Source organism: Phaseolus vulgaris, chromosome 10 (genome assembly GCF_000499845.2).
Source record: "Phaseolus vulgaris cultivar G19833 chromosome 10, P. vulgaris v2.0, whole genome shotgun sequence".
Classification (NCBI taxonomy): domain Eukaryota; kingdom Viridiplantae; phylum Streptophyta; class Magnoliopsida; order Fabales; family Fabaceae; genus Phaseolus; species Phaseolus vulgaris.
Window position 1 is genome coordinate 28,773,451 of NC_023750.2, and position 23,154 is coordinate 28,796,604.

General features: G+C 47.3%; 1 protein-coding gene across 1 annotated transcript; it reads right to left on the bottom strand.

The window, feature by feature from the left end:
* Window positions 1-7,126: 7,126 nt before the first annotated feature.
* Window positions 7,127-8,422, bottom strand: LOC137817851 (uncharacterized). The gene has a single exon (XM_068621078.1). It carries the CDS (start codon window positions 8,420-8,422, stop codon window positions 7,127-7,129), a length of 1,296 nt encoding a protein of 431 aa, XP_068477179.1.
* Window positions 8,423-23,154: the final 14,732 nt, after the last annotated feature.

Here is a 23,154-nt window from a genome sequence, read left to right on the forward strand (position 1 = left end):
ACCTCCCCTCCCCAATCAGTGAATCAGGAGAGGGGGTTCGAAGCTGAGCCCGTGGACGTTCTTCCCCCTGCCCCAGAACTCCCTCTTCCCATGCAGGAGTCATTGAGGGGGTTTCTGAGCCTGGGATCTGCTAGTAGCCAAGCTGAAGAGCCTCAGAGGGAGAGCATGTACTATTACATGGGCCTCTTCATGTCTTGTGCCTACACTTGGCACAAACAGTCCAGGGCCAAGATCGCCCAAGCTTCTGCCTTCCAAGCTCTGGAGAAGGAAGTTGCTTCTCTGAAAGAGGGGCAAGAGAAGCTCAAAGAGGAGAAAGAGAGGTTGGCCGCCCACTGGGGGCGTCAAGAGGGTGCCTACAAAGAGTCCCTGAGGATGGCACAAAAGGGCAGGAAAGAGGCCAACAAAAGGCTGCACGAGGTGGCCCAAACCCAAGCGAAGCTTCTTAATGAAGTGGTCCCTCTTCGCACAAAAATTGTTGATCTTGAAGCGGTTGCAGAAACTTCGAAAGCCTACCAGAAGAAACTCGAGGACCAGTGCGTGGATCGGGAGCAAAAACTGGGGAAAACTGAGGCTGCGCTCGAGTCCAAAATTGACGAATGCGCCCGGTTAACCACTGCAAATGCCACCCTCCAGGCCAAGGTTCAAGAGTTGTCGGCTGCCTTGGGCTCCAAGGGCCAGGAAATGACTACCCAAGCTGCCAATTTCAAGGCTGATGAGGAAAAGCTGCTTAGGGAGTCTGCTGCTAGTTTTGCCGAAGGGTTTGCTGAGGCTCTTGTTCAAGCTGCCTGCGCGAACCCGGGCATCGACGTCACTGGGTGCAGCCCTTTGAACGAAGTGGTTGATGGCAAGCTCGTGCCTTTGGAGGCCCCTGAAGAATAGCCTCACTTTGCGTTTCGACTCAATGTTTGGCGTGCATATGATTGCTTTTTTGCTTATTTTGCGACTGTTGCGAACTTTGTCTGTAATTATTACTCTTGATCCTTGCTTATTTTAAACTTTTTCTTCATATGTTTCGCACTTCTCTTGCATTTTTATCTTATTTCCTTCCTACATCAAAGGCATAGTTGATACTTGCCTTTGGCACGTCTCTTCATCGTTTCGCTTCAATTCTTTAGGTAGCACGCGACCTTCTCTCTTCATTCTTCCCTTCTGAGTTGCGGTGCATACCCTTCTCTTGATATTTTCACTTAGAACTTCGCTCGGCCTTCGTATCTGTGAGGGATCCTCACGTGCTTGAACTTCCTCGTCTGAACCCCCAACAGCTTCAACTGAGTTTACTGGGGAATCCGGCGATGTGCTTCTTACGGTGATGCCAGACCACCTGATCTTCCGTTATCTAACACGGCGATGACACCAACCTGGCGACAACCAATTATGTCTACTGCCGAACGCCACTTCCACAAAACAGCGACTATGTTGACTTCTTGACCACCCACCTTTCTCTAGTCCAAACTGCTTCAATACATCTAAATGTGCACATGGTTCCGCCTTTATCTATTGTGTAATCATCTGTTATAACTGACTAACTCTTGCCTTAAAGAAATCAACTTAGCACCCATTGGTGCTTAATCCTGTGAAAATCAACTTAACTGAACAAACTATTAGTTCGTAGCGATAACACTTAATGCAAGATCACTTACTGGGCAGTGGCTTGGGGCAATCTTAATATCTGAAATGTCGTTCGCCTGAACTGCTAAGTGTCATGCACATTTCTATGTTAACGCCTAAAACTTTGCTGGCCTGGTTCTGCACTGAGGACTTTCAATCTTGCCTCCATTTGCTTAAGCAAAGAGGTCTTCTAATTTGTTCTCGCCTGAACTCACTCGAGGGTGAGGAGGGCTTTCTCTGGTGCCTCCACATTGCCCAGGGGTACTCCCCTTTCCCCGGATGCACTGAGGACTTTAAACTGTTCTGAGCATCAGACGTTGGAGCTAGTTGTTCCTACTTGAAGAGGGGGCGTCCCGAAGGAATCCCTTCACCCCTGATCAAGGACTAGGCACCCAGATTTAACTTGTATTTATCATCTGATACCGGGGCTAGCTATTCCTACTTGAGGAGGGGGCGTCCTGAAGGAATCCCTTAACCCCTGCTCAAGGACTAGGCGCCCAGATTTAACTTATATCTATCATCTGATACCGAGGCTAGCTATTCCTACTTGAGGAGGAGGCGTCCCGAAGGAATCCCTTAACCCCTGCTCAAGGACTAGGCGCCCGGATTTAACTTATATCTATCATCTGATACCAGGGCTAGCTATTCCTACTTGAGGACGGGGCGTCCCGAAGGAATCCCTTAACCCTTGCTCAAGGACTAGGCTCCCGGATTTTAACTCATCTGGTACCGGGGCTAGCTATCCCTACTTGAGGAGGGGGCGTCCCGAAGGGATCCCTTAACCCCTACTCAAGGACTAGGCGCCCAGATTTTAACTCATCTGGTACCGGGGCTAGCTATTCCTACTTGAGGAGGGAGCGTCCCGAAGGAATCCCTTAACTCCTACTCAAGGACTAGGCGCCCGAATTTTAACTCATTTGGTACCGGGGCTAGCTATTCCTACTTGAGTAGGGGGCGTCCCGAAGGAATCCCTTAACCCCTACTCAAGGACTAGGCGCCCGGATTTTAACTTATACTGGCATACCTGTTATCTTGCTCCAAGCTTGATTTTCGCTTGATTATCTGGTGGCGACGCCTACTTCTGGCGACGCCTTGCCCTGGTGGTACCTCATCTTTGCATCGCTATCTTAGCGACGCCTTCTCTAGGTGATATCTTTTCTCGCCGAAGCCTCGTCCTGGCGACGCCTTATCTTGGCGACGCCTTGTCCTGGCGACGCCTTGTCCTGGCGACGCCTTATCTTGGCGACGCCTTGTTCGAGCGACGTCTTATCTTGGCGACGCCTTACCATGGCGACACCAACATTGTCTTTTTCTTTGATCTTTGATTTTATAATGTAAGGAAAAACTAAGGCAAATATATCTCAATGTCCTTTTCTTTATTTGGGTGACCTCATTAAAAAACCCCGAGAGGGAAAAAGAGTGCCCCTTTACAAAATCTTAACTGAAATAAAACTTCAAATTTGTCGCGTTCCAACTACATGGGATGGGGCCTCCATCCAAAGTCTCTAGCTTGTACGAAACATTCCCTTTGGCCTTGGTCACTCAAAACGGTCCAGTCCACTTGGGAGACAATTTATTTTCTATCTCGTAAGGGTGAGCCTTCCTCATAACCAAATCCCCGATCTGGAATTGTTGTGTCTTCACCTTAGAGTTGTATTGACGCTCCACTCTTCTCTTTACGGCCTCAGCCTTAATTTTTGCTTCTTCTCTAGCTTCATCTATCAGGTCCAGGTTCACCCTCCTTTCTTCGTTGGACTCTTCCGCCACGAACCCTAGGAAACGGGGCGAGCTTTCGTGTATCTCTACTGGGATCATGGCATCTGATCCGTATACTAGGCTGAAAGGTGTCTCCATGGTAGAGGATTCAGGCGTGGTGTGGTAAGCCCATACAATCCTTGGCACTTCCTCTGCCCATGCCCCTTTAGCCTTCTCTAATCTGCGCTTCAACCCTCTCAACAAAACTCTGTTTGCTGATTCGACCTGCCCATATGTCTGGGGGTGTTCGACTGATGCGAATACCTGCTTGATTCCCACTTCTGTACATAACTTCCCCAACTGTTGGCTCGCGAATTGGGTGCCATTTTCTGAAATAAGACGCCTTGGCACTCCGAAACGGCACACAATGTTCCTCCAAACAAAGTGTTGTACCTTGTGCGCGGTGATCTGCGCTACTGGCTCGGCCTCTATCCACTTAGTGAAGTATTCGATGGCAACGATTAAATACTTCATCTGCCTTATCGCCAATGGGAATGGGCCTAGGATGTCAATCCCCCAAGTATGGAAAGGTCATGGGCTGTATATGGATCTCAGCTCCTCTGGTGGCGCCTTGTGCCAATCAGCATGCATCTGACACTGCTTGCAATGTTGGGCGTATCGCACGCAATCCTCTCTTACTGTTGGCCAGAAAAACCCTGCACGTATTACCTTGGACGCCAAGGATCTTCCTCCCACGTGGCTTCCACAAATACCTTCGTGGAGCTCAGCCATTATCCTGGTGCACTCCTCGCCGCTTACACATGTCAAGATGGGGTGCGTAAACCCGTGCCTGAACAATATCCCGTCTACCAGGGTGTACCTGGTGGCGTTCCTCTTAATCTTCTTGCCCTCTTCTGGCTCCGCTGGGAGGATTCCATCCACTAGGTATCGCCTGTAAGGGGTCATCCACGTGTCGCCTTCCTCCACAGCACACACTTGTACACTCCTTTCTTCATCTGGCGAGGCTGCGTAAGTACTGATGCAGGGTGCCCTCACCGTATCTTGAATTAACAAGCGATGACTCCTTAGTTTTCCTCTTGTCGTACTAACATGAAGGACGTCCATCCTATTATTTGCAACGAATTTTCGCGGCGTTTTGAGGGTCTCCTGTATTACGGTCCTCTGCCTCCCCCCCCCCTTGCCTGAGCTGGCCAGCTTGGCGAGCAGGTCAGCTCTGGCATTTTGCTCCCTGGGGACATGTACCAGCTCAAACGCAACGAAGGCTCTTTTCAACACCTCGACGTACCTTAGATATGCTGCCATCTGGGGGTCCTTTGCTTGGTATACCCCTGTTACTTGTCCTGTGACCAATTGTGAGTCACTCTTTGCCAAGAGGCTCTGAGCACCCATTTCTTTAGCCAAAAGCATCCCCGCAATCAACGCCTCGTACTCTGCCTGATTGTTGCTTGCCTTGAAGGCGAAGCGTAAAGCCTGCTCAATTAAGACCCCATTAGGCCCCTCGAGGATTATTCCAGCGCCACTCCCTTGCTGGTTGGAGGATCCATCCACTTAGAGCACCCACTGTGCCCCTAATTCCACCTCTTGAGGATCTCCTCCTGGTGAAAGTTCCGCTACAAAGTCAGCATAGACCTGGCCTTTGATGGATCCCCGGGGCTCGTACTGAATGTCAAATTCTGACAACTCCACTGCCCAGCGTACCATCCTTCCGGCCATGTCTGGCTTTTGGAGTACCTTATGGATGGGAAGGTTCGTCATTACTACCACCGTAAAACTGTGGAAATAGTGGTGAAGCCTTCGTGCTGAGAATACCACTGCTAGTGCTGCCTTCTCTAGCGATTGGTACCTTGACTCTGGGCCTTGCAAGGCCTTGCTTACGAAGTATATGGGCTTCTGTACCTGGTCTTGTTCATGGACCAGTACAGAGCTAATGGCCCACTCTGTTACTGCAAAGTATAGGCGAAGGGGGACGCCCACCCGTGGCTTGTAGAGCACGGGTGGCGTCGCCAAGTACTCCTTCAGCTTGATAAACGCTGTCTCGCACTCGTCTGTCCACATAAAACGACTATTCCTCTTGAGGCATTGGAAGTAGTGGTGGCCCTTTTCCCCACCAGCTGATACGAATCTCGATAATGCTGCCATTCGCCCTGTCAGTTGTTGAACTTCCTTCACTGAGGTTGGGCTCCTCATGGCGATTATGGCTGCACATTTGTCAGGATTCGCTTCTATCCCTCTTTCTGTGAGCATGAATCCTAGGAACTTTCCCGCCTCTACTCCGAAGACGCACTTCTTTGGGTTTAACTTCAGGTGGTATTTTGATATGGTGGTGAACAATTCTTCCAGATCAGCTGCGTGTCGCCCTCTTTCGCTCGAGGTTACCACCATGTCGTCTACGTAGGCCTGCACGTTTCTTCCTAGCATTGGTGCAAGGATTTTGTCCATCAATCTCTGGTAGGTGGCGCCTGCATTTTTCAAACCAAACAGCATTACCTTGTAACAGTAGCTACATGTGTCTATCATAAACGTCGTTTTGCTCTCGTCCCGAGGATGCATCTTGATCTGATTGTAACCTGAGAACGCATCCAGGAAACTCATCATCTTGCAGCCCGAGGCACTGTCTACTAACGTGTCAATGTTGGGGAGGGGGTATGAATCCTTCGGGCATGCCTTGTTTAGATCCGTGAAGTCTACGCACATTCTCCACTTCCCATTTGCTTTCTTGACTAGGACTACGTTGGCTAGCCACTCAGGGTATTGTATCTCCCTGATGTGCCCCACGTTTAGTAGCTTCTGAGTTTCTTGCTTCACGACGAGGCATCGCTCCTCATTGAACTTCCTCCGTCTCTGTCGCACAGGGCAGACCTTGGTGTCCATGGTAAGGCGATGGCACAAGAAATCTGGGTCGATGTCTGGCATGTCTGTCGCGGTCCATGCAAACGCGTCTAGGTGTCGTGAGATCACTGTCGTTACCTCTCTTCGTTCTTCCCGGCTCAAGTGGCGTCCTAATTTGAACGCCTTTCCTCCTATTTGGTTTTCCACCACGTGGTCCTCTGGTTGGGGCTGTTCACGCTGCGCGTTTACCGGGCGAGACTCGTTCATGGGTCCTCTTCCATAGGCGTCGCCTCCTCTGACTCTTCTTCCATAGGCGAGGCGTCAAGGCGTCTTCCATTTGTGCATGCGTCATCCCCAGGCATCGCTTCTTCTATGGATTCTGGCTCTGCTAATGAACATGAGGCGGGTGGTCGTTCAATTACCATGACCACGCCTCTCTTTGTTTTTAAGCTATTCTCATAGCACTTTCGGGCTTCTTCCTGGTCTGACTTGATGACTATCACTTTGTCACTAAGGTTTGGCAGCTTCATCTTCATGTGGCGAGTGGAAGGTACTGCCCTCAACCTGTTTAGGGCAGGCCTGCCCAACAAAATGTTATAGGCTGAGTTAGCGTTAACCACCAGGTATCGGATGCTTTCGGTATGCGACGCCGTTCCATCAGTGAACGTCGTCCTCAGCTCCAAGTACCCACGTACCTCCATTGGGTTATCTGCAAATCCGTACAAGCATCCGGTGTAGGGTCTCAAGAGGTCCGGGGACAACTATAGCTTGTTAAAGGTCGTCCAGAACATGACATCAGCGAAACTGCCCTGGTCGACGAGAACCCTATGTACCCTCCTTCCTGCTGTAACTACTGAGATGACCACGGGGTCATTGTCGTGCGGGACGACATCCCGTAGGTCAGCCCTTGTGAACACGAGGTCTGATTCCCAAGGATCGTCCGGGAATTCTTCTGCAACTGAACTCACTGACCTCACAATCTTTTTACGTTGAGAGGCAGTGGGCCCCCTCCAAAAAATCCACCATAAATGGTGTGAACCTCCCCATGGACTGGCATCTCGTGTGCCTGGCCCTCCTCTGGTACTGCTGTGGTCGTTGTTGTCGCGGACCCTGCGAGGTAATCCTTTAAGAAGCCACTCTTTACGAGTTCATCCAACTGATAGCCCAGCGCCAAACAGTTGTTAATGTGATGTCCAAATGCTTCGTGGAATTCGCACCATGATTCCTTGTGGGGACCCAGGACTTTGTCAGACTTCGCTGATGGCCTCAATCTGTCCGCTACGTTGGGCACAACGATGAGGTCTTTGAGCTCCACCACAAAGTTGTGCCTCAGTGGTCTACTTCCCTCCCTCCTTCCTTCGGTTCGGCCCCTTGGCGAGGCCCTTCTTGCCTCGTAGGTGCGCTTCCTGTCTGGGTTCCTCCTCTCCGTGGCAGCTTCGTGGACCCTGGCGGGTTGAGTGTGCATTTGTGCCCTTGGTCGCGCGGGCGCAGTAATAGTGCATTTCTCGTACGCCTCGTCCTCTGAGGCAATATGCTCTACCGCCCGGCGCCTTACTTCAGCAAAAGTCTTGGGGCGGCTGCGGTTGAGCGATTTGCTAAAGGATCCAGGACGCACCCCCTTCCTAAATGCATACACAATAATGGGTTCTTCTGTGGTACCCACTTTCACCACATGCGCCCCAAAGCGACTTATGTATTCCTCCAGGGTCTCCCCTTGGAATTGTTTTACGTCGAAAAGGTCGTACGAGACCGGGGCTGGGGCCCTGTTGGCTAAGTACTGCTCTCTAAATAGTCGTGAGAGTTGAGCAAAGGACGTGACGTGACCCTCTGGAAGGCTGACGAACCAATCCAGGGCCATTCCGGTTAAAGTGCTCATAAAGAGCTTGCAATTTACGGCGCCAGAGCCTCCGACCAACATCATCTGTGTGTGGAACGTCACGAGGTGCGCCTCAGGATCCTCCTTTCCTGTAAAGGTCACCTTGGGCCCTATGAACGTGTTGGGGATTGCTGTTCCTAAGATCGCTTGTGAGAACGGTGTGGTGAATTCCCTAAGTGGGGAGGCAGTCTCAGGCTCGTCTACATCGCGACGTAGTTCCTCGTTCGTACGATGGAGTTCCTCGTTTCTCGCCAGAGAGGCTGTGAGATCCGCTTGCATACGTTCCTGGTCTGCTCTTGCGGCTGCCATTGCTTCTTGCAGCCCTTGCACCATGCCCACAAGTTGTTGCATGGTCATCTCTTCGCTCCTGGAGCGCGGAGATCTTGTGGTCATGGCTTTCTGGATCTTTCTCAACTTATCCGGGTTTTGGAACTGTGAAACGTGTGTGGTGGGACTGACGTTTTATATCGGCCCCACGGTGGGAGCCAAATGTTCCCGCCGGTTGACCGGGATCGTCTTTGCGCATGGCATATCCTCGCGAGCTAGGCACCTTTGTTTTGCTCCGTCTGTGACTACCTGAAAAGAAGTGAACAAAGGGGCGCCCTCGCGACCGTTTGCACTCCGACGATCAAGTCAGCTAGCGAGAAACATCAAAGACACACCCTTGGGAGGTGGTTGAAGAAACTGTGCTGAGTGACTAAAAACTGTGAACTAGAATGGTGTTGCCCTAATTGCCTTGTGCTCACTGTGAGTGCGCCGCGAAGACAACTAGGGTTTTTCTCCTCTGTGTATCTGTGTGAATTTAGGTTAAAACTCTCTCTCCTTTCAAATACCCCAAGGTCCCTTTTTATACACCTCTAATCTTTAAAGCGTGTTAAAGCGCATTGAAAGCGTATAAAAACATTCCTTGGAACATTCGAATCTTAACTGAATTAACGCGTACCTTGACAAACTTTCACTGAAACCTTTAATGAGCACGTGTGCCTTGCCACGTGTCCCTTTGACTTGATCGTTTATTCTGTGTAGAGGGTCCTACAGCGCCGTCACCCAACTTAGGGTTATTCTATCGTGTGAGCCCTCTTCCTTGCGAAGTGCTTCTGGCTCGTGGGTTGATGTTCTGGGTGCCAACTCATGTGCCCCAATCACTGGTTACTTGCCTTGGGGTATATCTACCTTTCTCTCGTACCATGCACGTGGTTCTCCCCTGGTTATGGCCCTCTCACGGGTCGTATCTGTTCCAGGGTCTCCCAGCAGTGGTGTGGATACTTCATGAGTTAGGGCATCCCCTTCTGGTGCTAGACTTGCGGCCTTGAAGCCGCCTTTCTCTTCTCCTTACTACTGTTCTGGATTGTCGAGGCCCGAAGCCTCTCCGGCGACGCCTCTCTCCCTCAGGCGATGCTTCTCTTTGGGCGACGCCTCACTTTGGGCGACACCTCACTTGGGCGACGCCTCCTATTGACGATGACTCGAGCGGTCGACCTGTTGACTTCTCTTCCTTGAGTCCCTCGAGGGGCTCTCATTATGCGTTGACTCTGACCTTCGGTCAACGCCCGATGACGGGACGATACACAAATATTTTATAAATTTGTTTTGATAGTATTTGAATATAATATGTTACGAATTCTTTTAAATTCCAACTTGGTGAGTAATTTGTTTTTAAGTGTTTATATTCTTGAGACAAATTTAGTACATTAAAATATATTAGTGTTTTTTTATTTTTATTTGGAGGCGATCATTGCATGTCATTAATGTATTTAAATTGAATTAATTTAGCTATTCCATCAATTTTGGATTTTACTTCATGAGTTAGGGCATCCCAGCAGTGGTGTGGATACTTCATGAGTTAGGGCATCCCCTTCTGGTGCTAGACTTGCGGCCTTGAAGCCGCCTTTCTCTTCTCCTTACTACTGTTCTGGATTGTCGAGGCCCGAAGCCTCTCCGGCGATGCCTCTCTCCCTCGGGCGATGCTTCTCTTTGGGCGACGCCTCAGTTTGGGCGACACCTCACTTGGGCGACGCCTCCTATTGACGATGACTCGAGCGGTCGACCTGTTGACTTCTCTTCCTTGAGTCCCTCGAGGGACTCCCATTATGCGTTGACTCTGACCTTCGGTCAACGCCCGATGACGGGACGATACACAAATATTTTATAAATTTGTTTTGATAGTATTTGAATATAATATGTTACGAATTCTTTTAAATTCCAACTTGGTGAGTAATTTGTTTTTAAGTGTTTATATTCTTGAGACAAATTTAGTACATTAAAATATATTAGTGTTTTTTTATTTTTATTTGGAGGCGATCATTGCATGTCATTAATGTATTTAAATTGAATTAATTTAGCTATTCCATCAATTTTGGATTTTACTTCATGAGTTAGGGCATCCCAGTAGTGGTGTGGATACTTCATGAGTTAGGGCATCCCCTTCTGGTGCTAGACTTGCGGCCTTGAAGCCGCCTTTCTCTTCTCCTTACTACTGTTCTGGACTGTCGAGGCCCGAAGCCTCTCCGGCGACGCCTCTCTCCCTCGGGCGATGCTTCTCTTTGGGCGACGCCTCACTTTGGGCGACACCTCACTTGGGCGACGCCTCCTATTGACGATGACTCGAGCGGTCGACCTGTTGACTTCTCTTCCTTGAGTCCCTCGAGGGGCTCTCATTATGCGTTGACTCTGACCTTCGATCAACGCCCGATGACGGGACGATACACAAATATTTTATAAATTTGTTTTGATAGTATTTGAATATAATATGTTACGAATTCTTTTAAATTCCAACTTTGTGAGTAATTTGTTTTTAAGTGTTTATATTCTTGAGACAAATTTTGTACATTAAAATATATTAGTGTTTTTTTATTTTTATTTGGAGGCGATCATTGCATGTCATTAATGTATTTAAATTGAATTAATTTAGCTATTCCATCAATTTTGGATTTTACTCAACATATATATATATATATTTAATTTTTTTAATTATAGAAAAATTCCTTTTAACATAAAAGACTTTTAAAACTGAACGACTTGTTATATTGGACTGAAAACCAATCTAAATGCAGCTTATATAAAAAGATAAAACTTTTCCAAATCAAAGTAAAGAAAAACACTGTAACTCACTCAAAAATTCTGAACCTGCTGTAGTTTAAAATTCAATATAGAAGGTTTGAATTCCGATCGACAAATAATATCAATTTCCACAAAATTTTAAAATTTTTAATTTTAATTTTTAAATAATATTTTTATTGATATGCTTGTTAGTCCATCACCTTATACACGAACCATAGTCATCATATTAAAGGAGAGGGAGTTAGATCGTTGCTATATCGGTAAAATGAAACTGCACGTTAACCTACCATCATATTAAAGGAGATGGGTATGCGCGTAAAAGCAGTGTTGTCCCTTCGGGTAGAGTGATTAGAAGCGGTGGTCACTTTTATCATCAGAGTAAGCACGAGGAAGTGTGGAGGGAAAAAGGAGGGAAGGATGGTAACAAGAAGGGTAAGGATAAACAATCGTATGCAGATGCAGTAAGAAGACCCGTACAAGATCTTTGGAGAGGCCCTAGTGTTACGGCTAAGACGCTTGTTCTGCCATGGATGTCTAACAGTATGGTTGGTCGTTTAATGACTGAGGTTAGTTTCGACATGCTGCAAGAAGAATGTGTTAGGGGGGATGACTATGTTCAAGGAGAAATATATGGGTGACAATCTCGTTCTCTTAACACCCAAGGCAGAGGGCAGAATGGAAGACTACGTTAAACTCTATAATGATTGGTTTGAGTTTTTGAAGACATTAAACCATGGTCGGAGGAGGTTGTAGCAGGATACAAACGAGCATGGGTAAGGTGTTATGGGCTACCCTTTCACCTGTGGAGTAAGGAGTGTCTGTCCAAAGTAGTGGGGGAAGTAGCAACGTTGGTGGACATTGATGAAGCTACACTATCATGGGACTGTCTCGAATACGCCCGTTGTCAGGTGCGTTTGTTAAAATCTTGTAAGGCAGAGCTAACCAAGGACTACCGAATTAATGGGAAAATGTACAATATCACCATTGTTGAGGAGTTAGCTAACAATGGCGGAAAAGATCCCCGATGCAAGTGTGTGTGCGACTATGATGGCTCCTCGGACAGTATTTCTTCTTTAGAATCATACGTTGAAGACTCTCTCTTGTCTGCAAAATTAAGCAATGAGGAGGATGGGATTGGCGGAGGAAGGTGTTGGCGGCCGGAGAAATCTGGTGGGGAAGAGAGAGGGTGGTCAACGAATCAAACAAATAAGGCACCTGAAAAGGTACCCTTAGAAGGTCTTGAGTTTTGTCAGGAGAAAAGGGAACCCTCTTTCACTAAAGGCTATTGAGTGTGCAGGGTGCTGTAGCAGAAAAAACAGCGACGCCAGATACCCAACATGTCAGAGACGTTTGTGATGCTATTCACAACTCTCTGGTAAACTTAGTAGAAGCGGTGGAGAGTTTTAGCTCTCCTAGGCACAGGCCCAAACACATTGAGGCCCAACTTATTGAAAGTTGTTCTCAGATCCAATTGTGTAATTGGGGTATACGCGCATCAGGGGCAGAGGGAGGAGTCGACGGCGTGGTGGCCAAGTACCTTAAGCATATCATAGCCAAGGAGGGTACGGAGTTTGTGTGTTTGCAAGAAACTAAAATTACGGAGTTCTCGGATAGTAGGTGCTTTGCTCTATGGGGGGATAATAAGGTAGGATGGGTGCTTAATGAAGGTGTAAACGGAGCTGGGAGTATGCTATCAATGTGGCATAAAGATGTGTTCGTATATTTGTCTCACGCTATAGGAAGAGGGTACATCATTGTTGTGGGTCACAATGTTAAATCGAATTGCCTATGCGTCATTGTTAATGTTTATGTTGCTTGTTTCCTACGTGACAGGGTTGCTCTGTGGGATGCTGTATCAGCTTTTAGAAGGACGCACCAAAGTTCGGTATGGTGTTGTTGTGGTGATTTCAATGCTGTTAGGTGTGTACAAGAGCGGAAAGGAGTTAGAGGAAATGCTAGCCAAAAGAAGGAGATCAGAGGCTTTAATGAGTTCATTGAAAAGAATCTGATGGTGGATCTACCCATCGTAGGTAAGAAGTTTAGTTGGTTTAAATCAGATGGGTCTGCAAATAGTAGATTAGATAGAGTTTTGGTATCCGAAGAATGGCTTCAAGTATGGCCGATGAGTAAACAATATGTACAAATGAGGGAGGTCTCGGATCACTGTGCCATTGTGGTGAAATCATGGGTTAAAGATTGGGGTCCTAAACCTTTCAAAACAATCGATGCTTGGTTATTAGAACCAGGCTTCAAGGAGTTGGTGAAGGAGAAGTGGAACTCATATGAGGTGCAGGGAAATGGCATTTCCAAAGTCAAAGATAAACTTAAACTCTTGAAGGGTGATCTTAAAGAATGGAACAAGAGTGTCTTTGGGAATCTTGAGGAGAACAAGAGGACGATCATGAAGGAGATTGAGATGTTAGACTTAAAGGATACTAACCGTGATTTGCTGGAAACTGAAAAGTTAAGAAGAATGGATCTCCTTAGTCAAAAAGGGCTGCTAGAAAAGAAGTTGGAATCCTTTTACAGGCAAAAAGCTAGATCCAACTGGTTTAAGCATGGGGATTCTAATACCAAATTCTATCACTCGCTTATCAGGTGGAGAAGACTTAGGAATGAAGTTAAAGGTGTAGAACTAGATGGCCAGTGGTGTGAAGAACCGGATGTTGTGCGCAGGGAAGCGAAACGAGTGTTTGAGCAAAGGTTCATGGCCACTCCCGATTTTGGTGTTAGGCTTGAAGCCGTGGACTTTCAATCTCTCCCCGAAGAGGTTAGCTTGGGTATGGTTGAAGTGTTTTCGGAGGAGGAAATAAAGGAGGCAGTGTGGATGTGTGAGGGTTCCAAAAGCCTGGGTCCAGATGGCTTTAATTTCAACTTCATAAAGAGTAATTGGGAGGTTCTAAAGGAGGACATTATGGAAGTTGTACTTCATTTCCAAGAATCAGGGAGTTTTCTGAAGGGTTGCAACGCGTCGTTTATTGCTCTTGTTCCTAAAGTGAAGGATCCCGTTATGATTGATCAGTTCAGACCTATCTCTCTTGTGGGAGCTCTGTATAAGATCATCACGAAAGCGATGTCGTGCCGCATCAAGGATGTTTTACCTCTCGTTATCGATGGAAACCAGTCTGCTTTCCTGACAAAAAGGGGTATGTTTGATAGCATACTGATGGCCAATGAGGTGATTGAGGAGGTGCGGAGAAGGAGGAGAAGTGAGGTTTTTCTGAAGGTGGATTTTGAGAAAGCGTGAGACTCGGTCCGGTAGAGCTTTCTACTGGATATGTTGTATAGGATGGGGTTCCATTGTAAATGGATCAAGTGGGTGAAAGACTGTTTGGAGTCGGCAACTGTGTCGGTGTTGGTTAACGGTAGCCCAACGGGGGAGTTTAGACCATCCAAAGGCCTGAGACAAGGAGATCCTTTGGCTCCGTTTTTATTCCTTATTGTCGCCGAATGTCTGGCTGGTCTAGTGCGTAACGCTCTAAAGGCGAACGTGTTAAGAGGAGTGAAGGTGGGGATAGCTGAGATCGAATGTTGCATGCTGCAGTTTGCCGATGACAATCTGTTTATGTGTGAAGATTCTTTCTCCAATATCTTCACAATTAAAGCAATTCTCAGGGTTTTTGAATTGGCTTCAAGCCTCAAGGTTAACTTCCATAAGTCAAATGGCAGGTATCAAGGTAGAAAATAACTCGTTAGAGTTATATGCAAAAACTCTTAACTGTGGAGTTATGCAGATTCCTTTTATATACTTGGGGTTGCAAGTTGGTGGCAACCCTCGGAGGTTGCATTTCTGGGAACCAGTTGTGGACAAAGTTAAAGCTAGACTCAGTGCTTGGAAAGGGAAATGCCTATCTCTGGCAGGTAGAGTTTGTCTGATTAAGTCAGTTTTAACTTCCATACCTCTGTTCTACCTCTCTTTCTTTAAAGCACCGATGTCAGTGTGTCACAAAATCGCTAGCATTCAGAGGAGATTTCTGTGGGCATGGGGTGACGATCAGAAGCATATCTCTTGGGTTAGTTGGGCAAATGTGTGTAAACCTAAGGAGGAAGGGGGTTTGGGGGTCAAGGATATTAGAATGTTCAATTGCGCCCTGTTAGCGAAGTGGAAATGAAGGCTCTTGAGTGAGGAAAAAGGGATTTGGAAAGAGATTTTATCTTTTAAATATTGTGTTGGTGCAGATAGAGGCCAAGAAAGTAGTAAGTCACACTCTTGGTGGTGGAGAGATATATCCAGGGCATGTGATGAGGGAGAAAGTGAGGGATTGTTTCAAAAATCTGCTGCTTAGAAAATTGGGTATGGGAACAAAGTTAGATTCTGGGAGGATGCCTGGGTGGAGAACACAAAACTTAAAACCTTATTCCCAAGGCTTTATTCTGTTTCTCTGGATCAAGGAAAGACGGTGGCTGTGGTTGGTTCTTGGGAGGGTCTAGAGTGGAACTAGCGGTTGAGGTGGAGAAGACCTAGATTCAGCTGGGAAAGCGCTATGGAGGGAGAACTGCTTGATCTCATTACAGGGAAGATTTTGAGTAAGGGAACCAAGGATGCTATAGTTTGGAAAGGGGATCATAATGGTGTTTATTCAGTGAAGTCCGCTTATGTAATCAAAATAATGGCTTGGTGAACGATGTCTTTTCTCTCCTATGGAATGCTAAAGCGATGCCCAAAGCGTTGTCTACTGCATGGAGGATCCTGCTAGGAAGACTTCCAACTTTTGACAATCCCATCCGGCCGGAGAGGTGTGGCTGTCACCTCTTCCCTTTGCGTGCTATGTAATACAGCAGAAGAATCATCTCAGCATCTGTTTTTGGAATGTATCTACGTCTCTGTGCCTTAGATGGATAGGCATCTTGTCTGTCCAGCATAAGGACATCTCAGTCCATTTTGAGAGCTTTCACCTTTCTCACTGCACAACCAAAAAGAATCAGGTTTGGAAGGGAATATGGGTTGTTATAGTCCGGTGTATATGGGACCAAAGAAACCTGGTTGTTTTTAAACAAGGATGGTTTTAAACAAGGAGTACCCGATGCTGAAGAAACCTTCCACTTAGCTCAATTACAAGTGTGGCTAAGGCTGAAGTATGAGACCTCTCCCTTTGGGTATTCTTTTTCAGATTGGCTACTTAACCCTGGCCTCTGCTTACAAAGTTGCTGATGTAGAGGGTGTACGTAGGCCACTGAAGGAGTGTTTCTCAAATGGGCGTTGGTTATCCTATGGAACACCAAACGGCTTGGAGTAGGGATTAACAGGTTAACAGGGCAGGGTGAAGCAGAGGCAGAGGTGTTGAGGTGTGCAGGTTCTCTGCTGGAAATTTATTGTGTGAAGCCTGTTTGCACAGTTCTGATACTGGAACTGGTTAGTATATGTTTAGCTATGCTAAGGGTAATTCTGGCGAGCACTTGGTGAGCAATGTTTTGAAGACTTCGTTAAAACTCCCCTGAGTTTTAACACGTCAGTCACTGACCCGTTCTCTGTTCCTACCGACTCCCACTTACAGGAACTACTGGATCCTGGAACAACCTGAGAACAAACACTCTCCATATTCAACAAGAAATTTTCTGGAGAAGTTTCAACCGCTGGAATACTAGTTCTCCTAACCCACTGTCGTCTAGGAACCTCAGCTGAAGCAGAACCCGTGCTCCCACTGCCACAAGTACCTCTGACTGGTCTACCTGAACCTTTCCATGCTCGTTCATCCTGAATTTGACCTGTGGCTCTGGGTTTCTCTCTTGTAAAGACAACCCTCTTCTGCCCACGAGATTTTGCGAACCGGACTTTGTTTATCTTCTGAACTGGGTTGGTCACTCCTTCAGACACGGTAATATGACTATATACAACAAACCTCTCTTTCTTCTGCAGGCCATGACAAGATTTCCCTTGACGACCTTCCACTGTTGATTTTTGAACTTCACTTCATGTCCCTATTCGTCCAACTTCCTAACAGAAATCAAACTTTTCCTCAAGCTTGGAACAACTCTGACATCCTTCAAAGTCCAGAAACCAACTGGTGTCTTCAACACTATGTCACCCATGCCCGTAACATCAAGAGTTCTATTGTTTGCTAGTCTTACCATTCCAAAGTCTCCAATAACTAGATTCTACAATGCTTCAGAATCCATGACCCAGGAATCCACACTGCTTTCCGCGCAACAGACTAAAAGGTCCTCGTCCGCGAAGTCTTTTGCAATGTTGACTTATTTATCATTTGGGCATTGATTCCTGAAATGCCCCACCTCCTTCTAGTTCCAACATGTTACACTTGAGCAATCCCGACTCTTTGATTGACTCCTTCTTTTGTTCTTGCTCCAACTATCTCTGATATTTTTCTTACCTCTGATGACATACAACGATTCATTAGATAATTCCTCAAAACTCCTTCTTCGGACATCCTCGTCAAGAATGAGATCACGAATCTTCTCAAAAGTGAATCCATCTGATCCCGTTGAACTGGTAACTGTTGTAACCGTTCCGGACCAACTGTCAGGCAAAAACAATAGCAGTAGTAAAGCTTGAACTTCATCATCGAACTTAATGCCCACTGACGTAAGTTTGGATAAGATCATATTGATGTGCTCAGTAACTAAACTCGCAAATCCTCAATTTGCATTTTCCACCAACTGAAATTTGTACAATCGAATTTTCAATTCGGAACTTCCCTTCTTCTGCCATCTCAAATGACTAGACGAGATACTCGGTACAACTAATTTCAGATCTTGGCAATCTTTTTTTTTTTTTTAAATCAAGAACACAAAAATTGCACCACCCAAAATCACTCACCAACAGACCTGGTCGCAGTCCCCACTGCACCGACACTCTGCACCACTGCCGTCGTTGGTCACCGCTGTTGTGAAGCAGATCTGGGAGCCTCCTCCTTGCACCGCTGTGAAACCCTAAGCCTTCGGACGCTGTTGCAGCCCCTGCGAAACCCTAACTTTGGGATGTTGCTGCCGCCTCTACGAAACCCTAGCTTTGGGGCACTGTGAAACCCTAACTTTGGGACGCTACTGTAGCCGCAATTTTCACGTCTCGTCGATTAATTTCTGCTGATCGGATCTCTAATGTGTAAACGAACCAAAGCTCTTGATACCACTTGATGGGAAAAACGCACGTGGAAGAAGCACACAATCACAAATTAACTGCAGAAAAATAAACAACACAAGATTTAACGTCGTTCGGTCGCCAACTGCAACCTACATCCACAGGGACAACTATTAGGTTTTCATTCTATCCTGTTGCACACCAATTACAAGTACAATGATCTCTTTAAATAGAGATTATAAAAGGGACACAATAATTAAGCCCACCTACTAAACATGGTGCCTAGTCAACCCAACCCAACCCAATTGGTCTTGACTTCATACCCAACAGTTACATGGCTTAACCTATATGGTTTTAAAAATCCTGATGATCTACCTAGCATCAACATAACTTAACCAATGTTACAGAGTTAACATTAAAAAAATCAACACTAGTAAATTAATATCTATGATTTTAGAATCTACATACGACCTAATTTGACCTCATTTATTAATTAGCATCAATTTTTCGTTGTTAGTCTGAACTTTTTAACGATGTAAAATATTAATTTTTTTTTCTTGGAGTGTTAATATATTCATATTTTAAAGGATTTACAATATTCATAATAACATAGCTATCAATTTTCTGCTCCACCAGTGTACATGTCCACACTGTAACAATAGAAATTTCATGAGTTTATGTTCACCATGTGATACATACAACCAGAAAATATGACCTCTCTAACGACCAGTAAATATCACCTATCTAAGGACCACATAATCGGGACCTAATTTCAGCATCAGAAACTTCAGGCTTCACATAATTTCCCATATGATATTAAATTTACATTTTTTGTAAATATTTCCCAAAAAGTGTTGTACAATATGAAAATGATTAATTTGACCGAAACCTCACACATTCGTATAAAACCTTATCCAAGATGTCTAACACTTCATCATGTTATTGCCTCTAAATTCTTCTACTTAAACCTTTCATATGAAACCAGATTTAATCTCTCAACTTAACCTCCAAGTTCAAATTTCCTATTGGCTAATTACCTTTTTTATTTACGTTTTTTAGTTTAGATTATACTGAATTTTAGTTTTCCAATTTGTTTTAAAATACTCTTAAAACATAAATATAAGGTCTTTTTCTAATATGTTTTCGAAATTATAAAATAGTTATATATATAATCTTTTATAATTTATAGTTTTTTATTTTGTTTGAAAATTTTTACTTGATTTAGTACTCCTTTATTTACCAGAACTTGTATACCATATCATTTATTAAATTCTTCCAAAATTATTCCTGCTAGGGAGATGGGACCTAGAGAACTGTTGAAGTCTTCTTCTCCTTCCTTCGGTCGGGCAGGTGGTTGAGTAATGAACTGGGATCCTTCTCTTCCTTCTGCTTATCTTTCGGCACTCGGGACTCGGTCGTCGGGTGAACACCGGATGGTGGGGGTACCTGCGAAGGCACTCCGACGCTCAAGTCAGTAAAGCGGGTGGTTAGCTCTCAGGTAGGTGAACAGTAATAATGACATACCTTACTCCTTGAAATGCGTGCTATTTATATTATTCTAGTGGGCCTACCTTGTTGGGCCCGTTTATCGAGGTGAATACCGCTTAGGGTTGCATTACCTAATTCTTGATGATGGATTAGCTTCACTGATCTCGGTTTGAGCGTTAGTTGTAATGGGGTTCGGTCATCGGCCAATTCCCATGGTAAGGGTCGGTCATCGGCCAAATACCTGTGGTCTTCGGCCGTCTAAGTTGAGTCGTCTAAGGTCTCGGCCACTCGGCCAAGTCTCCAAAGGTCTCGGTCTCTCGGCCTCCCGGCCAAGTCTTATAAGGTCTCGTCCTCTCGACCACTCGGCCAAGTCTTCTAAGGTCTCGACCTCTCGGCCAAGTCTTCTAAGGTCTCGACCTCTCGGCCAAGTTTTCTAAGGTCTCGGCCACTCGGCCAAGTCTCCAAAGGTCTCGGTCTACGGCCGGTCTACCAAGTCCTCAAAGGTCTTGGCCAGGTTCCCATGGTTTCGGTCAGGCTGACACGGCATCGGGCAGCCGGGTGGGTCCCGATCTCTCCCCGTACCGGTACACTTGCCCCCCAGGCTCAAGGGCAGACGCGTGAGTTATGTCCGATGAGTCTTCAATAATGGGACTCGGCCGGTCTTCCTAGGGCGTGCGGTTGTTTCGTTTCTCGAGGTGTGACGTGACCTGGGCGGCGTGACATGACCCTTGGTGACGTGATATGATTGGCATTAATGAGGGGTTTTTTGGGCGGGAAGTATTGTGAACCGCTGGATCTAAGAGATCTAACGGTTGAGATTGATTCGACGCTTCGAATTCCGAGGCCCATGGGCCCTATAAATAGGGGTCTCCAACAGTGTCGAGACCTTGCATTTTCTGAGTGAGTTTGTCTGATAGCTGAGCCTTCCCTCGCCCACTGCTCTGAGAACTGAGTGACCGTTCGGTCTTTTTGCAAAGCTTCACCTCGTTTTTCAAAGGTTAGTGATGTCGATCGTGTCTCGGCCTACTTCCTCTTCGTCTGGCCATTCTTCTTCCACCCTTGGGTCGTCTCCTTCCTCTTCTTCCTCTTCATCTTCTACCGCCGGCCCTTTATCGGTTGGTGTGGTTGAGGCGCCTCCCATGGTAGAGGTGGTCAGGGGGGATGACCCGGTTAACGCTGTTGACCGGTCGGACTCTTCCCCCGCCGTCATCGTTGGTCGACCAGTCTCTCCTCCGGCCGGTGTCATTGACCGGCCGGAATGTATCCCGACGGCCGTCCCGCTAGTGGATCTTAGTTGGGTGGATCCTAAGGTTGCGGAGTTCTCGTCCACTTATGCTACCGAAAAGTCTGTGGCCAAGTTTTTGGCTAAGTATCCGGTTTTGAAAGCGGGCGAGGACTCTGACGGCTCTAGCGATCCAGACTACTTTAGGATCTTGCCTTGCGAGCCGGTCGAGCGGGTGTGTATGGATCGGGCTGGTACCGGTCCTCCTTTCTTTTACATGTACACCTGTTTCTTTTCTGATCTTCACGTGTCCCTTCCCTTCGATAGGTTCACGATGGGCGTCCTTCGGGCGCTCAACGTGGCACCCACCCAAGTGCACCCAAACACGTGGGCGTCCCTTCAAGCGTTTCGCTTGCTATGTGACGCCATACGGCTTCGCCCCACCCCGTCTTCCTTTCTTTGTTATTATGGTTCCCACCCCGGCCGTCTCTCCTCTTGGCTTTCTTTGGCCGGGCGGCCGGGGCATGTATTGTTTGATCCTTTTGCGGTTTCGTATAAGCGGTTTAAGGAGAGGTTTGTCAAGGTCGTCATTCGGCCTGAAGCAACGGCCTTTTTCTTTGACCGAGCTGGTCGGTCTCGGTTCCCCCTATATTGGACCTCCAAGCCCAAAGATTTTAAGAGTTGGCCGAGGCCGATGGGGAGTGAGGAGGAGGTAGAAATTCTCTCCTTCTTCGACGCACTCCCAAGGAAGCTTCCCTGCCGATCGCTAATCGGTGCATATACCGAGACGGCGCGTTGGGCGGCCATTAGGGGTACGGGCTCGTCATTTGTTGTGTCGGTCGGTATATTTAGTTTCGCTGTTCTAACTTGTGTTTTTTGGTTTGCAGCTACGATGGTTAACGAGAAACCAGCCGGCGTAAGCGTCCTCGACGAGTACCGGAAGAGGGCGGCAGGCAGAAAGGGACGTCGAAGCATCGACGTTCTTCCTGCAAACGCTCCTGCCGCCCCTGCTGCTGAGAGGGAACAGGCCGGCCCTTCCCACAAGTCCAAGAAAAGGACGAGGGATGGTGGTAACATTGCCACCACCTACCGCTCACCCGGCTCTCTACCGACGCCGCCTCCTTCCCGCCGAGAGATAGTCGAGGTGGGCTCTCTCTCCCCTCGGCACGTGGAGCAGGCATCCGGTGCTTCAGCTGGTGGCCATCGACCGCCGATCTCGGCCCTAGATCTTCTAGGGGGTAGTCACAAGTTCACGCGTAGGGTTCGCGTGGCTCTCCCTGAGGGGACCCAGGAGTCGATCCGGTCGGTCGGCCCCATGGACCTGCTGAAGAGTGGGCTGGAGCTTATGTGCCGGTCCATTGTCCTTGTTGAGCAAGGGATCGAAGGTCACGGTCAACATGCCGAGGATGCCTCTCGGTTGGAGCAGGATCTGGCCGAGGCGCGCGAGAACTTGAAGCGGTCTTTGGCTGCCAATGAAGACCTCTCGGCCAGTGCCGCCCGGGAGGCTGCCAAGAGGGAGCTCGCTGAGAAAGATGCCGCCGAGGCGAGACGGCTTTTGGCCTTGGCCAAAGAGGAGGCTTCGAGGGCGGTAGCCGAAGCTGTCGAGGTGAAGAAGGTGGCTGAGGAGAAGCTTTCGTCCTCGGCCGCTGAATTGGCCGCCCTCCAAGCTGCCAAGGACCAAGTTGAGGCTGAACTCGACCGGAACTACGACGAGTCGGAGGAGCTGCTTAAGCAGTGCTTCGACCGAGCCGTGCGCCAAGCCCATTTTCTTTATGGGGGACCGCCGGCCACTGGTGAATTTAACATGGACTATGAAGTTCACCAGGGTCGGTTGATTCCAAGCGCCGAGGCGGGGGCTTTGGAGGCTCAGGCGGCCGGGACCCCTGAGGGGGAGGCCGAGGTTGAGGAGGGAGATTGCGTGGAAGTTCAAGACTAGGCTTTACCCTTGGCCGGGGTGTGGCCTGTTCTTGTTTTTAATTTCCTCCCAGGCCGGGGTGTGGCCTTTTTATTTTGCTTTTTGATGTATCGCCCGGTCTTTCTTGTTTATTAATGCATCGTCCAACTTTCTTTTATCAGTTTGGCATAAAAATTTTACTCAATCGGTCTCCCAAGAAGATGGGCGGTCGGCCCTTCAATTGCGAATGTAAAATTCAAATGAGTAAAATGTGGGCGATCGGCCATTTAATTGCGAATGTAAAATTCGAGCAACTGAAAATGTGGGCGATCGGCCATTAAATTGCGAATGTAGAATTCGAGCAACTGAAAATGTGGGCGATTGGCCATTTAATTGCGAATGTAAAATTCGAGCAACTGAAAATG

Coding starts and splice junctions, on each gene's coding strand:
- LOC137817851 (XM_068621078.1), bottom strand. CDS start 8,422: ATGACCACAAGATCTCCGCGCTCCAGGAGCGAAGAGATGACCATGCAA.